The sequence below is a fragment of the Seriola dumerili genome, unplaced genomic scaffold (genome assembly GCF_002260705.1).
Source record: "Seriola dumerili isolate Sdu_G_001 unplaced genomic scaffold, Sdu_1.0 BDQW01000035.1, whole genome shotgun sequence".
Lineage (NCBI taxonomy): Eukaryota > Metazoa > Chordata > Actinopteri > Carangiformes > Carangidae > Seriola > Seriola dumerili.
Window position 1 is genome coordinate 5,282,390 of NW_019174290.1, and position 15,939 is coordinate 5,298,328.

The 15,939-nt window shown below is 44.8% G+C and overlaps 1 protein-coding gene across 1 annotated transcript in view; it reads left to right on the forward strand.

Annotated features, from left to right (window-relative positions):
- Positions 1 to 15,939, forward strand: part of znf827 (zinc finger protein 827) — a 64,863-nt gene that overhangs the window by 19,134 nt on the left and 29,790 nt on the right. Inside the window, exons 2-5 of the mRNA XM_022738331.1 lie at positions 877 to 2,154; positions 4,276 to 4,448; positions 4,748 to 5,243; positions 13,096 to 13,374. Coding sequence (XP_022594052.1) covers positions 877 to 2,154; positions 4,276 to 4,448; positions 4,748 to 5,243; positions 13,096 to 13,374 — 2,226 coding nt within the window. The remainder of the gene's footprint in view (positions 1 to 876; positions 2,155 to 4,275; positions 4,449 to 4,747; positions 5,244 to 13,095; positions 13,375 to 15,939) is intronic.

The following is a 15,939-nucleotide window of genomic DNA, read 5'->3' on the forward strand; positions in this document are numbered from 1 at the left end:
TTTGACATTTTGTTTTGCCCAGGCCTGGTGCTTTTGACATATTCTTATGGAGGTTTGTTAATATGTATCAGGAATATTCACTTTTCTTTGTTCGCCCTTGTCTGGCAAGCTGTAATGTTTTGCTTATGAATATTGATACATGAAGTGTATATTAATGACCCTTGGTGACCTTAACCCTATCCTTATTGGCTCCCCGGTGGTATCTGCAGGCTCATGAATATTAATCTAGTTCTGTAACCTCCATTACCCTAATCTTTGCTGTCTAGCCTCCCAGAAGGACCTGTTGTCATGGTAACCCCTTTACTAGACTCTTTTAGACCAAGGGTGGGAAAAATATTGTTAAAAAAGGACAGAAAAATCTAAATTACTCAAACATCCTGGATGCGCCATGTGGAAAGCTGCCATTATATAAGAAAGAGGTTGAATTTGTGGTGGAAGTCATTTTAGTCGTGTCCTTGCTGAGCACTGAAGTGTATTTTTGCACTTTAAATGGCTATTTGATTTGGGTTTGGGCAGGTAATTGTGTTATGAATGTTGAAAATTGTAGTCCCAGTTAGGGTTCCACATGGTACAGATCACTAATTGCTCTGAAAGATCAGACAAGCAAACATGGGAAATAATAAAAGTGAATAGTAAATACTAATTTCCAGTGTTGAAAGCCGTCTGCAGTCAGCCAGAGGCTATGACTATGCCCTCTACTTAACTCTTAGTAATAAGTGTTTGATGTTAACAACTCTTTGTCAAGTTTTTAGCTCAAAGATTATGCCTAGTCTAACTGTCCACGAGAGCAACATGGTGGTATCTTTGTTACAGTACTTACACAGCATTTATTTCTGTTCCCTTGAGGTAACTTGTATGTTTTCACTCTGCTTCCAGATGTGGACAGCAATGAGGAAGGGGCGCCTGATGGCGGTGCTGTGGAGGAGGAGGCCTGGTTTGGGAATGCTTCTGACACACGATCAGAGTCGTCGTCTTATGGAGACACCCAGGATGAGCTCCTCCTGCCCAGGGGCTCCTCGCCTGATGAACGACCTGGAGTCAGCAGTGGGTCTGGGGACCACGATACCTGTGGAGGTGAGAGCTCACTGGGTTGCCCCACACCTGTCCATCGTGCCTCTTTGGAACTTCTTGGACTGGATGGAGGTGCATTCTCGGCCCAGGACACACTCTCCTCTGTGGTATCATCACTGTATGGCGAGGCAGCATCTCGAGCCCTGGGAAAACCCCTCAGCAGTAACCTACGACGCCTCCTAGAGGCTGGGTCGCTGAAACTTGACACTGGGGAGCTCCTGGGTCGGTCATCCAGGGGGGGTGCTGGAGGGGAGTCTCCTCCAATCGGTCTAGCCCCACCCTTGACCCTCTCCCCGTCTTCCCACCATGCCCACCAGTTAAGTGCTCTTGCCCGAAAACTGGCTAATAACAACAACAACAGCGGCTCAGCCTCACCAGCCTCCTTGGCACCCTCATGCACCAACATTAAGCAAGAGCCCCATGACCCCTTTAACTCTGTCACCCCTAGCAACGGCAGTGGGTTTGTATGGGCAGGTGTTGCAGATAAGTGGCCACCGGCCAGCTGCTCCACACCCTGCGGCTCCAGCCTGTCCCCGGACTCTGCAATCCAGAAGTTGAAAGCAGCAGCAAATGCTGTGCTTCAAGACAAGAATGCCGTGGCCGCCTCCTCAACAACTTCTTCCTCCTCGTCCACCTCGGCCTCATCTGCAGTGCCCGCCCTCGGAGGGGCAGGCCGAGGAGACGAAGTCGTGCGCTTTGATGCCTTCAACTCTCCGTTTAGCCCACAGTCAGCTAGCTCCACCCTCGCTGCACTTTCCAAGAAGGTCAGTGAGCGGAGCCAAGCTTCGTCAACGGCAAGTGCTGCTACTGACCACCAAGCCTCAGCAAGTTCCTTTCTCTCACTTGTGTCAATGACCTCCTCTGCTGCCTTGCTCAAAGAGGTGGCAGCCAGGGCAGCAGGAAACCTGCTGGCAGAGAAAAAGGAAGGTTCCCCCTTGGCGACTCCTGGGGTCCTCCAAGAGGATGTGAAGCCCCTGCTGGACAAGAACCAGAAGGCCCCCACGCCCTCAACACCTACCCAGAGCCTAGAGTTGCTGTTGCCCTCTACTCCAAAGGGCAGAGGCAAACCAAGCAGCCAATCAGGTAATCAAATTAGACAATAAAAGAGATAATAATGTCTGTATAGAAATCACTATACACACACTAATATTATATATATTTATGTAAATAATGGTATAGTGGTCACTAATACGGACAAGAGTAGAGCTCAGCTTGTGTTAGGTACATTGTTGCCTTGTGACACAGAATCAGGCTCCAAAAAAGCTTGCTAAACTGAAGGTTCAAGATCATTTCAGCTGCACTTCATTCATGGAACGTTTTCATCCTCTTTCACTATGCCCTTGCTTTCAAGAAGTAATTGTACAAATTTACCTGAAGTTCAAGATAAATATTTCCCCCATCATTACACATCTTCCCATTCAGCTGATGCCATTAAATGCACATTAAAACTGTTAGTACTAATAAATTAAAACTAATATTGCAATTGAAGCTCAACTCCAAATAGTGTGGGAGGGTAGCAGGTTTACTTGTCACCAGGATACCACCAGAAAGCACAATGCTGAACTTCTGTGTTTTCCCTAGTTTTGTAATGGTTTTGTTCTCACCTCACTGCCGCTGATGTAGTGAGTAGTGTAGCCTCAGCTTAACTGTCAGCCGAGCAGAGAGCATAGCCGAGAGAAAACAGCCCTGGCTGGCCTTCTAGTCTGGGAAATGGTCTGTGGGCTCAACGGGGGGTTCCGACTGAGACCTCACTGCCGTCCCAGACCAGCTCGTTTGTGCTCGGATGTGCGTGCTGCCAAAAGGGGGCCGTCAGTGTGTGCTCGGCACAGTGGGGAGCCCTGGAGTCCATATCCATCTCGGCAGCCTCCTCCTGGCTTCAACCCCCACTAACCAGAGCCCTCTGCACTGATCAGCACAGCAGACTTAAGGCCAAACACATCATACTTTCCACTGACTGGATACAGATGCGTGCACACTCTCTCTCTCCCTCTTATGCTCTCTCTCTCTCCGTAACTCACAAATGGTCATGCAGTATAAGTGTGTACTCAGATGCAGACATATAACCCAAACAAGGGTGCACACAAAGATCTCACTCTTGCAGTGGGAGAGAGAAAGCTTCAAAGTGCAGGCTCTAACTAAGTAGTCTTTAGGGAGCACAGAATGTTTTCAGAGAGATGGATGGGCACTTTTGAGGGATTGTGTCGCAACCCCGCCAAATCTAAAATGGCTGGATCAAATTGACTTCAGACAGATGAGGCCGTTGATGTAATATTCTGTGATCTGCATGCTAAAAAGGGGGTCTGCTCTAACCCGTGAGCCGTCAAGGTCGAGCAGCGCTGTAAAAATGCAGGTAGTTGTTTGGTCGCCAGACTGAAAAATGTGACCTTGATTATTGACTGTCATGTCGTGTTTTATTGTTGTCCCTTGCCAATTCCACTATAAAATTGTATTGCTCTGTTATGTTCTGCACTTTGCATATACAGGGAAAGCTTATTCCCTTTTTCCAAAAGATGGTTGCGATTACTGAGGAAACAGACACGTTAAGTGCTAAGATAGAGGTACCAAACTCACACACATTTTCACTCTCCTGCTTTGTTTCTGCTTCACATGCCTCAACTTAGTGTAAGCAGAAGTCGTTTTTGCATTGTGATCTCTGCTGTGCTTAGAGAGGTTGGGCCGCAGATGGCAGTTTATTGTTGCAAATAGGCAGTCTCGAGGTTTTACACCTCAGGTCAATGAATGGCTGAGCACAGTAATTTCACCAAACACTGATTACCAGATGTTTTTCAAGGAACGGCGCTGGAATACTTATGAAGCCATCCTGACAGGCCCTTGTAGAATTTGTAATGCAATCATGCCTCTTTCTAATAAGACCAATTAAACAGTAATGGATGCCGGATATGAAGCCAACAACAATAATCGAGATACTAAAACATGCTTGAGTTTTTACTTCCATTGTTCCATTGCTTCCAGCTGGCTTTTCCCTTGATAGTTTCACCATTAGGTGTGCAGGAGTTGTCTCTTGCAGATCTGTGAATACTGTAGTCTGCATTTGGATAGAGTGATTTTTATTTCCTTTCAGTAATGGAGGTATATTCCAGCAACATAATACATTTTTACACGCTCCATAAGACTGATGAATAGATTCTGAAATGTATTAAATGTTCTCTGTAAACGGTAACAATGACCTGTGGTCCCCTCAAGGCTCTCCTGAGGATGGCGGCAAACCATTCCAGTGTCCTGTGTGTGGACTGGTCATCAAACGCAAGAGCTACTGGAAGAGACACATGGTCATCCACACAGGCTTAAAAAGCCACCAGTGTCCCCTGTGTCCCTTCCGCTGTGCTCGCAAAGACAATCTCAAGTCCCACATGAAGGTGAGATCATATGGATATTCTTTCTCTTGTCACCCTGCAACCCTTGTCATCCCCACCCACATCATCTTCAGTCAGCGCTGATTATGGCTCTTGAAATATAATTGTTAACATCAAAGGATATGCATGCTTTAGTTAAACTTTTAATCTTCTACATGCCATAATGAAACACGATTGTTTGTAGCAGAATCTCACTGTTAAATGTAACTGAAATAAAGCTACGAATCCTGTCTTTCTTCTTGTGTGCTGTAGTGTTGGAGAGAAAAAGTGCTTTGACACTTAAACCTGTCCTCCTTTTCCAGGTACATCAGCACCAGGACCGGGGTGAGACGTTTCAGTGTGAACTTTGCCCCTTCACCTCTTCCCGTCACTTCAGCCTGAAGCTTCACATGCGCTGCCACCAGCACTTCCCCCGCACAGACGTCAAGGTGAAAGAGGAGCTCACCACCGACACGGAGGGCGAGGGCTCCCTGATGGGTGACAGCGGCTCCGCGGACCTGAGAGGGACGGAGGTGTCCCCGCTGCACTCAGACACTCAGCAGCAGACGTCCCCTCCGGTCGAGGCTTCCTCCAATCATGTCCACATCAAGGAGGAGCCACAGGAGAGAGACCTGTCTGTGCTCTCCCCCTTTAGCATTTGCAGGGAACGTCCCAGCAGCAGTGCCAACTCCCTGGACCTACCTGGAGTTGGGGTTGGAGTCGGGGTCAGATCCAGTCCGAGTGGTCCAACCACAGCCTCCCTCTTCAGCCCTGACATCACTACCAAGACGGCCACTGATCTGCTTATGAAGTTATCAGGTTAGCATTCATTTTATAATAACTATTAGATGAAATGGTTCCAACTAACAGTTATTTTCATCATTGATTAATCTTCTTATTTTTTAATAATCTGTTAATCCTTTGGCCTATAGAATATCAGCAAAGAGCAAAAAAAATGCCCATGATGACGTCTGGAAATGGTTCGTTTTGTGTGACCCGCAGTCGGTTATATGGTTTTAAGAAACATAAAACAGCTTGCACACACAGACTAATAGCTTGACTCCTGTAATCCACAATTGTTTTGTTTATTGTACCATTTTCTCAGTTTGACTTTGTAACTCTGCAGTCATTGCAGTTGCACTTTTATCATAAGTATTTCACTTCTTTGAGACTTGAATGTGAAGGCATCCGTGGTGATCTGACGTTGTCTCGCCTTTGCCTTACGTTTTGTTTTGATTCTTCACTGTCACCAGAAATAACATTCGTAAGAAGTGTAAACAGTTTTATGTTTATCGTTCCAGGTCAAGGCTGCAGTTTGTCTCTGTGAGCTGTTTTTAATGGATTTTAAAACAATGGGAGCCTAAAATGTCTGGGAGTTAGTTCAAAACTGTAGTGAACAAACGGCTTTAGCTCTTGATAGTGGCAAATACATTGTTTTTTTTTACTTTTAATGGGCATTAACAAAAGAAAAAATGTAAAGTCACACTGACGTTACTGTTTAAACAGTGAATTGAATCCAACACAGTATGTGCCAGGTCACACTGCATGGGTCTTAGGTAGATTCAGACAAAGATGCGTGTTTGAGCTGCTCTTCAACATTTAATTATTACTGTGCATATTGATGCAAGTCTTCACCTGCACAGAGGTTTATTCACAAACTTAGTTTCAGTGTATTTTCCACAAGCACGATAGAATAGTTGGCCATGGACACACTCTTTGCCTTGGAAGTACCATATGCCTTTAAAATGGTTAGGACAACACCCCCAAGCATTCAAAACTTATCCTTATGGCACTGATTTGAAGGAGACAAAATACTGTATATATGACTAAATACATTATATTTTATTTTTCCTGTAAGTAGTCTTTAAAACAATAACATTATATTTAGATAGATGTGTCTCTTAATTACAGCAGTGAAACTTTGCACAGACACAGGGATTTTGCCTTATATGTAGAAAATGTAGGTATAAATATGCACTGTGATTGTCCTTTGTGTACAGTAGACACACACACACACACACACACACACACACACACACACACACACACACACACACACACACATACACACACAATATTTTCACTGACTGTCCACTGTATTTTCACAATAGACAGTTACAGATAGTAAAGGCTTGAAATATTCTTGTAACATCCCTGAAAAACCTGCCCAGCTGATGTATTACTGGGATGGACGCAGGAAAGCTGTCCCCTGTGAGATCTGATTTTGCAAATATATATTTAAAAGATGACGCATCTCAATGATCAGGAACCAGTCCATGTACAAATTGTTAATGCTGTTAAGCCAAGCACATCTGACTCAGTTATTGTCACCCTTGTGTCATGTCACTTCTGTGTACAATTAAGGTGTGTGTTGGAATAAGTCAAAAAGAGGAGACACTCTTGGCATAATAATAACAGATTCTAAGCTTGCCATGAAGGAGTAAAAACACTGCGAAGGTTCTGATGTTGAGCTGTTTTTTTTTTTTTTTACTTTTCAGAACCAAGGCTTTGTGCCTCTAAACATTGCTTTACTAATGGTCAATGGGGCTAGATTTTTTTTTTGGTATTCATCAGTTAAATTGCACCTCAAGCAGAAATTGTGTGCACCACCATGATTGGTAGCAGCAGAGTAGAACGTGCACATAAAAATCAGTTTAAGTACCGTGGCGCAGCACTAAAGTCATGACCTAAATCAGAGCATGTACACTATGTTCATCTCTAATCCTGTGAATAAATGCTCTGTTGAATTATATTTTATTTGCTTCCTAGGCTTCAAAATACACAATTGGTACATTTTTCTACCATAAAATAATCACTTATCAAGGGTATTTCCAGGGTCTTTTTAGTTTAAAAAAAATCCGCAGTCCTCTGCTGTTGGCCTCTGATTAGCTCTACTTAAGTAGTTGGGAACTTAATGATTGGCATCTCAACAATAGTTGTTGTGGGACTAATTTTCTTCACACACATCTTGTAAGTTGACAGGGTAGCTGAACTTCTATAACCTCTAGGCACCTTCCTCCTGCTAACAATTCTGTCTTTCTTTGTGTTAGTATTACTGACAAAATGGTGGAAGATTTCACTGTATATGTGTTGAGGGGATAGACTGAAAATGTCACGATCCACAAATGGAATGAGGTGATCTGAAACCCTGCATTAAGTGCTGTTAACACAGGGCTGCTGTACTCTGGTGAAAGACCTTGTCTAATACACTGAGAAGTCTTCCTTTCCCCACCCTTAATGGTATTTGTTTTACTGAAACAGTTGATGCAGCTGATGGTGTGTACCTGGCCGTTCCTGTTCAAGAAGCAGTATTTTCCACTGGTGAAGTTGCTGTGTATTGCTCTATAACATAATGATACAGCATTTTAACCAAACAAACTTGACAAACATGCTGCTCCAAGGTATACCAGGCTCAGGCCGTGTTTAGATGCATTTCACCGTGTTGCAAAATATCAAAGGATGAGCCGGGAGACAAAGGCAAGATTGATGGAAAAAGGTTGACCGAGGTTCAGCGCCGGGGTCGAGGCTACGCCTGCCACTCTTCCACTTAATGCTGTGTAATTAGATTGAGATCTTGAGTGAGGATGGGAGGAAAAAACCCTGGGAACATTAGATTAATTAAAAATTTATGCATAATTCATAATTAAAAAGGAATTCATAATTTGAAATGATTAGCGCCCTCAGCGCCATCCTGTGACCCCGCCAGAATGCACAGGGACTGGGCCGGCTTAGTTAACTCCCCCTCGATCTCGCACGCCCCGGCGCCACATGGTTGCCCCCTGGGTGCCAGTTGCACTTCACTCCCAGACTGCACAATCAAGCTCAGGCAACTCCCAGAGGAGCCAAGATGGCTCCTCGCAATGTCAGTCCAGTGTCAAGTGGCGGACATCTTACTCAGGGCATCATTCAAGGAGAATGAGGGAGGATATAAAAAGACAGGACGAGAGGATGTTGAACTTGAATGCATGATAATGGGTTTTAATGAATGCTGCTTCTTTGATCACAAAGTTCTCCCTTTGTTGGGGGGCGGAGTTAAAGATACAGGGTTATGAAACTGAGAAGAACTGGGCTCAGATCTCAGTGAGAGTTACCCATGCCACGGAGCAGCCAGAGAGGGAGAGGTGAGGAAGTTCCTCCTGGGACCTGTAGACTCTATTTCTTTTGACCTCCCTGCCAACCCAGATTGAGTGTGTACACGAGCAGCTCATCCCTCCTGCTTTTACACTACTGTCTCAGTGCCTCAATTCAATCCCACAAGGCCTATGAGGGAGGAGGGAGGAGGGAGAGGGGGGTAGTGGTGGTGGTGGTGGTGGTGGTGGTGGTGTATAAAAAGCTAGAGAGAAAAAGATAAAAAAAAAAAAAGAGACAGATAAAGTGACAGTAAGGGAGGGAGAGGGAGAAAGAGGTAAAGAGGGAGTTGCATTGAGTTCCCCAGGCATAAAAAGCCACTGAACTCTTCCTGACCTCTGACATAATAAGCATATCATTTTTTGGGCTGCCCTGCTTTCCATTGAGTGTTATACTGATACCCTTTGATTTTTATCCTTGCACGCTGACACAACCGTTAGCTATCCAGTGTGATCCACATTTTGATTCAGAGATGAAAGCCACCGAGGCACTTTGAAATGCACAGCCCTACCCTGTGCCCAGTGGACCCTGAGTTAATAATGACAGTGGGCACTGCACACCCTCCAAACACCACCCCCCGCCCCCCGCTGCGGTGACACAGGCACAACGAGCTTGACCCTGGCTGGGTGTGAATAATTGGCATGCAGGGGGTTGTGGGAGGTGTTGCATCTGTCATGATGCTTCTGCAGTTGTCTTATTTATCTTTGTCCTAGGAGAATATCTTGCATGCAGTGCTTTGCTACAGTGAGATGACGCACAAGCAGAATTTCAAAACTGTACATGGATAACCTGAAGTATTTTAAGGCTTTTTTTTTTTCTTTTTTTTTTTTTTTGAGAATCTAGATTTTGTCATTTCTGTTTTTGAAAACACAATAGGGGCATCTTTTGTATATTCAAGTGTAGAAATACTTGGATTTTGTTGCACCATCTCTTAGTTGACACTTAATATTTTGGATACTGAAATGTCTTGTCTTAAGTTTTGCCTCTTTGTGAACATCTAGATTTAATCTGCATGTCCCTTGCTTTCCAGCTCTGCATGAGCAGACAGAGGCAGGCCTTTTGTGTGTGACCTCTGGTCCATACATCCCCACTGCAGCCATCAGTATCACTGTCCAATGTCTAGCACACTGTCAGCTATTGTTGGGTTCTCAACCTGCCCCACGTAGGCCTTTGCTTCTTTTTTTCTCCGGGAGAAAACAGCAGCCAATTGTCAGAGGGGGAGCAGGCCAGCGTGACAGAGGTGGAAAGCTAATGAAGTTATTTGACGGCAGCCCTGGCCACGGAGCGAGAGGTGAGGCGGAGTGGACAAGCGCCTGGCAGCGAGACGGATGAGGCGCGAGAGAGAAGCGTGGCAAAGGGGAGAGAAACAGGGAAGAGAGCGGCTATGGAGGTAGTGTTGGTGGCAGGTGTCAGAGGGGTGTGATAACATGGAGACAAACTGATAGCATCGTCAACCCTGAGCTAGAAGCAGCCTTACAGTATCATGCACAGGGAGCTGACATTGGCCTGGGTATGTACTCACACAGCCAGGAAGCTCACAGAAGAGAAGCCCAGTCACCCAGAGATGCCCATCTCGTCCTCAGATGTGTGTTCACTTCACAAGATGATCTGCCAGAGACTGAATGCTCATGATGCTGTTGTGATTGTGAAACTCTGACAGACAAAAGGCAAAAGTGTAAGCTGAGCATTGTAGGCTGCTCTGGCTTTTTGTTATTGAGCCATCAGCTTGAAGAAATAAAAAAACTTGCCCATTGGATTAGGCTACTAAATAATTCATTGGGCTCTGTAACATAGATTCTGAGTGGAAATACACTCTATTTATAGCGACAATCCAAAAGGTCACTGGAGTGGTGTGACTTTGTGTGTGAGTGCACGGCCTGGGGTTGTTTTTGTTCTCATGAGGCCACAGAGGAGAAGAATTTGAGAATCTAAGTTTGTGTTGAGTCTGTATTTGTCAGTGGCTCATGTGCATCCCAGCATTTGCGTATGGTTTGAAAGCAGCATGAGCACTGTTGTACGTGGCAACACAAAGTAAGGAGTTTTCCTAAGATATGGATAAGTATGTGTCTGTGCAGGTAAAGGCGATAGTGTATTTTTTATGTGTGTTTGTAAGACAGTGACCAAGTGTGCTGTCCCTGTCTGATCCGACATGGCCCAACACGCTTCTAATTAGAGGACGTCCTTCCAGGTGCTGACCAGGTTATACTTAGCCTGCCCGCTGACATCTGACGGTGTGACATTTCCAGCTGGTGCTGCGTGCGACCCTGCGCCACTGCCCCTGAACTTGAAGGTCACCGGCCCCCTCCACCCCCCCCACCCACCGCTCAACCTCTTCCTTCTCCCCCTCTTGAACTACAGCCCCGGCCTGCCATGGTGTGGCACTGTGGCATCGTGGCACTGCATGGGTGGTCAAAACACCAGCACCTGTTCCCTTTTCCTGCCCTGTATCCCCTGTCCCTGAGCCCTCTATCCCTCCGGCATAGATCATCATTAATCAGAGAGGCCGGAGCCGGCACAGATTGATGATGCGAGCAGGGGGCGGCAGGCCTGTGGCGGTTAGAGATGTTAGGTGAGACGGTAGGGTGAGGAGCGGAGCAGATCTCTGCTGGGGCCAGAGGAGACTGGACAGCAGTCTGCCAAGAGTGATAGCCTCTCTTATATCCATTCCCTGTGTGTGTGTGTGTGTGTGTGTGTGTGTGTGTCTGCGTGTGTGTGTGTGTGTCTGTGTGTGTGTGTGTGTGTGTGTCTGTGAGAGAGACAGATAGTGTACATGCTGGGGTGTACAGTGTGTTTGAAGTGTCAAGGGTTGAGTCAGGAGATGTGTGTGATGTCACACTTGCCACAGTCAAATTATGTTAGCTTTCAGATTGAAAAAAAAATTAAACTTAAAATTATTATTTTGAATTTTTTTTACTTTAAACAAATAAAGATGAACTAGTAATATCCACACAGTTCTTCTGAAGTTGAAGGCACCTGTGGTGTCAGCAAGTGAATTTTTTTATTTCAGATTGCATGACAAGTACTTTTACAGTGACATGATATTAGAAATTTATTCTGCTTTAAGGAGAAATGACTCTGAGGTGCAGGTATTTTTACAATTAACACAGACAATTACAGAAAATACTGAATGCAACCACAGTTGGTTATCAGTATCATATGTGATTGCCTTCCTGTGAAATTTCGCAATAGCAATATGGTTCTGCTTCCTGACTCACGTGTGAGAACAGTCACAGATATTGTTGCATCCACATCGGCTAATTAATTCTTACTTTACAAACAAAAACAAGGCAGTCTAACATGTACTCCCTACAAGTTTTATGTTTGCTCAAATAAACCCTGCTTCCCCACTTCCTCCTGCAGCAGGAGATCATCATCAATAGGTCTGAATATCAAAAAACTTTACATTCTTTTACACACACATGCAAACGCACACACACACACACACACAGAGACACACACACACACACACACACACACACACACACACACACACACACACACACGTCTTTAAATATATAAACACACAGTGTCTCTCAGTGTTCTATAGCCATTTTAAATTTCATTTTACAGCTTGTGTAAACCTTCGTTTTAGCACAGAGTGTAGTGGAACGTGCTGGGAGACACAAAGAGACGTGCTTGCCCCGCTGTTCTTTTCTTGGCGGCTATCGGAAGTTGCTCCATGTCTAATTATTAATTATTCATCTAAGGCGGATTAGATGTGGCCCAGTTTCTCTTGAAGATGACTGTAGTGCAGAGGGATCCATGTGACAGTTCACTCCCTAACCTAGGCTACACACTGCAGAGATGGCAGATAAGGCTTCATTTGATTGCAATCGCGTTCCACACAAGTACAGGAATTATTTCATGTCCTTATGTCTGAAGAGGATTTAGACGATGTCATAGGCAAGACGGAATTAGGAAGACCAGACTTAATGTGGAATGGTGCTACGAACAAAGTGCACACGAATGAATGGGATGGGGGGAAAGTAGTAGTATGAAGGACAAAGGAAGAAGGAGAGGACTTGGGAATATTGTTGCAGATGCCCTAAAGACTTAGAGAGAAGGGCGGCCATAAGGTTGTACCCTCCATGTTGGCCCACAGCATGCAACTGTGGCAACTGTTGCAGCGATAAGACTATGAAAATGGATCATGTTCCGTTTAATTTGAATTTTCATGTATCATACGTTGTGTGTGTGTGTGTGTGTGTGTGTGTGTGTGTGTATACACACACACACACACACAGTCCTCTTCACTCACATGAAGCTTGAAAGTGAAATGTCCTCATGGCGTATTACATTGAACCTCAGGTGTTATTGTTTTTTATTCAGTTAGCACCATAATAAATTTGTTATTTATTGTTATTATAGTTAGTTGTAGAACCTGTCATATACTTAAACTTATCATACACCTTTCAGATCAACATGCACCTTTTTCAAATTTAGGCACAAGTAGTATTAGTTGTTTCCTTCTCCTGCCCTCACCCCAGTTTCTCCTCTTCATTTCTTCTCATTCTTTCTGTCTTCTCTGTCTTCTATGCTGCAGCGGCCAACCAGAGGGAGACGCTCAAGTCTCCATTCCACTTGAAGGAAGAGCCCAAAGTAGAGGAAGCGCTGAGCCCCAGACCATCCTCCCAGTCCCAGAGCCAGGTCCAGTCAAGTTTCCCTGTGACTTTCTGCCAGGACGGACCAAAAGGGGCTGCGGCAGCCACAGAGCGCCCGGGGCCACTGAAACCAAGGGAAGGAAGTCCCATGGCTAAGAACAGCCTGCTGAGCCAGGATATCAACATGAAGGTGGCCTCTGAGTTGCTGATTAAGCTTTCAGGTAGGGTGTGTACTTAGCTGTGAATTTATGTGATGTGTTTGCGATAAGGGGGGAAATGCAAATGAGCTTTGTAGTTCTCAGGTTGACCTATGCAACAGTCCACACAATTCTGTAGTTCTAATAAATCTAAGCAGAACAATAATTTCAAGTGGTCTTGAAATTGTGTATGCATGAGATGCGTACAGTATATTTAATGACTTTGTGTAAAACTGTATGCAAACATTTGAATATGTCAACAACAAAAAAAAAAGCATAACAACATGCATGCCCTTTGTTATTGATAACTGTGGTGTTGGCCGGCTGGTTGTGAGTTTCAGATCAGCCAGGACCAGCTCAGGAAGTTAGCTGTAGGCCAAAGGTTATGTCACTGACGGCCATAATAGGGTTCTATTGTTTTCTACCATGGCACACCTAACCAAGCTCAAATTGGGGGCTTCTCAGAGGTGAACAAAGTGTACCTTTGGGGGAAAAGCAAATATGGTGGAATAGACTTTGTTTTTCTGAAGCCTCTGCTCTAGATGGTGGCTGCAAAGACTATGTATCTTCTGTGATGATACTCGGGTCGCTTGTCTCGACCCTTTATTTTCTTTCTGCCCTTCTCTGCATCAGGTTATTCCAACTTTTGTGGAGCAAAGGGCCTTTTTACTTTTCGTAGTCGTTAAAGTTCCTCTACAAAATAAGACAGACAACTGGAAGATAAAGTATAGTATCTGCTTACGTTATTGAACTTAAAACTCGTCCCTGACTTGCCCTTTGTTCCATGACCATGTCTGGACCTGTGTGGACCGCTCTGACATCAACCAGTGCAGCATGATTTAGCCTTTTACAGCTTGCGGTTTGAACTCAGCAAGAATGTCGGTAACAAGTCCGCAGACAGGGATTCCTGCTTGGTTCTTAATTTTGTAGCACATTACGCATGCTGTACTTGGCGGTATGTAAAAGGTAACTGTTGCTTTTCAATTTCTTTTCTAACAGTTTGTGTCACTGCTAAATAAAGTTTAAGGCCACTGCTTATTTTAGCCTACATCAGAAATCACTATTGAATGCTAGGTCTAGTTCAAGTGTGTTATGGACAGGTGTTTGTCCACTGTGGGCTGCTGGAGTGTATCTCTCAGGCTATCAAAAATGAAATTTGTTGAAGTACGTATCAGTATGCAGCAACAGAGCTGGCTTTTCTAGCTATGTTATATGCACAGAAATATTCAATTATCCGCAATGCATGCATGCTGTACACATTATTCTGAATTAACAAATACTTTTCAAATTTTAGTTCATCCAAAACTTAGCTGACCTCATGGACTACTTTTATTTTGGGGGAAAAAAATGCACACTGATATCAACATTGCAATGACTAGTGCCCTGGAACTGTGCAGCCATAAAATTTACAATGTTACACACTTGTGCAAATATGCATCCACTGTATTAAAAACCACAAAGCACAAATAGCAGTCTGATGGTGGCGCAGTGGGGCGTTGCTCTATCCGTGGCTCTTCATCCAGTGCCAGTGTGTGCGTGCTTTACAGACACCTCACACACCGGTTGCCATTGTTCTCTCCGGGTCGACTGGTGTTCAGAGTGACTCATGCTGGCTGGGAGCTCAGTGGTACTACACGTGTGCTGCTCCACTGCCTGCCCCCAGGTCACGTTTCCCTGTGTGTGTGCATGTGCTTTTGTGTGTGTGCATTTGAGGAAGACAAAACTGACATGATTACTTCTTTAAAACAACACAAAAAAAAAACAAATACAAGACGCCGGCCTTTGTGTGTAAAATAGAGAAATTGAGAGAATGATGTGGGTAGTATATAATTCTTCCACCGTACTGCCTCCACCTATGTTCTTTGTTTCATCACTGTTATCCCTCTGTCTCCTACCTTTTTTTGCCGTTTCAATCCTTGCACTGACATTATCCTGCCAGTTTATTTGGTCCTCAAGCAGCATGGCCAGCATTTATCCCCTCCCATCACTTACACTAGCTCTGCAAGGTTGACCTAGGTTAGGGAAAGATGCTGCAGCGTTCATCCGTCCGCTGGCTCCCTCTGCCCCCTCACACAGTCCTTGGAGCGCAGTGCCGTCCATTGCCATGGCAACAGCGGGGGCGGTAGATGGAGAGGGCTGTCTAGAGTGACAGCCTTGACAAGAGTCTGGACCCTCAAATGACCCTGGGGGGAAGGGAAGGAGAAAAAGATGGTGAGGTGGAAAGAAGAGAGCCAGGGAAAGGTCAATGCCGTTACAGTCACGTGTGATTACAGCCATGAGGTTCAAGGGCATCTACACTGTAACCTCTCTCTGTCCCCTGGTAAGGGTCAGCCCCAGAATACAATAACTAGTACAGATACTTTAATAGGGAAATCACATTGGAGAGTGCAGGCTAAGCATTTTCTTTGTTAAAACATCACTCGTAGTCTGTTAAAAACTGCTTATTTCCTCATTCTTGCTTGTCAGTACAGCAAATGGACACAACCTAATTAAATTCTGCTGCTCTTCCCTCCTCGACCATGGCATTGGACAGTCAGAGCAAGTGGGGTTGTCATCATTACTGCCCATTGTGCTGTAACATGAGTTGCA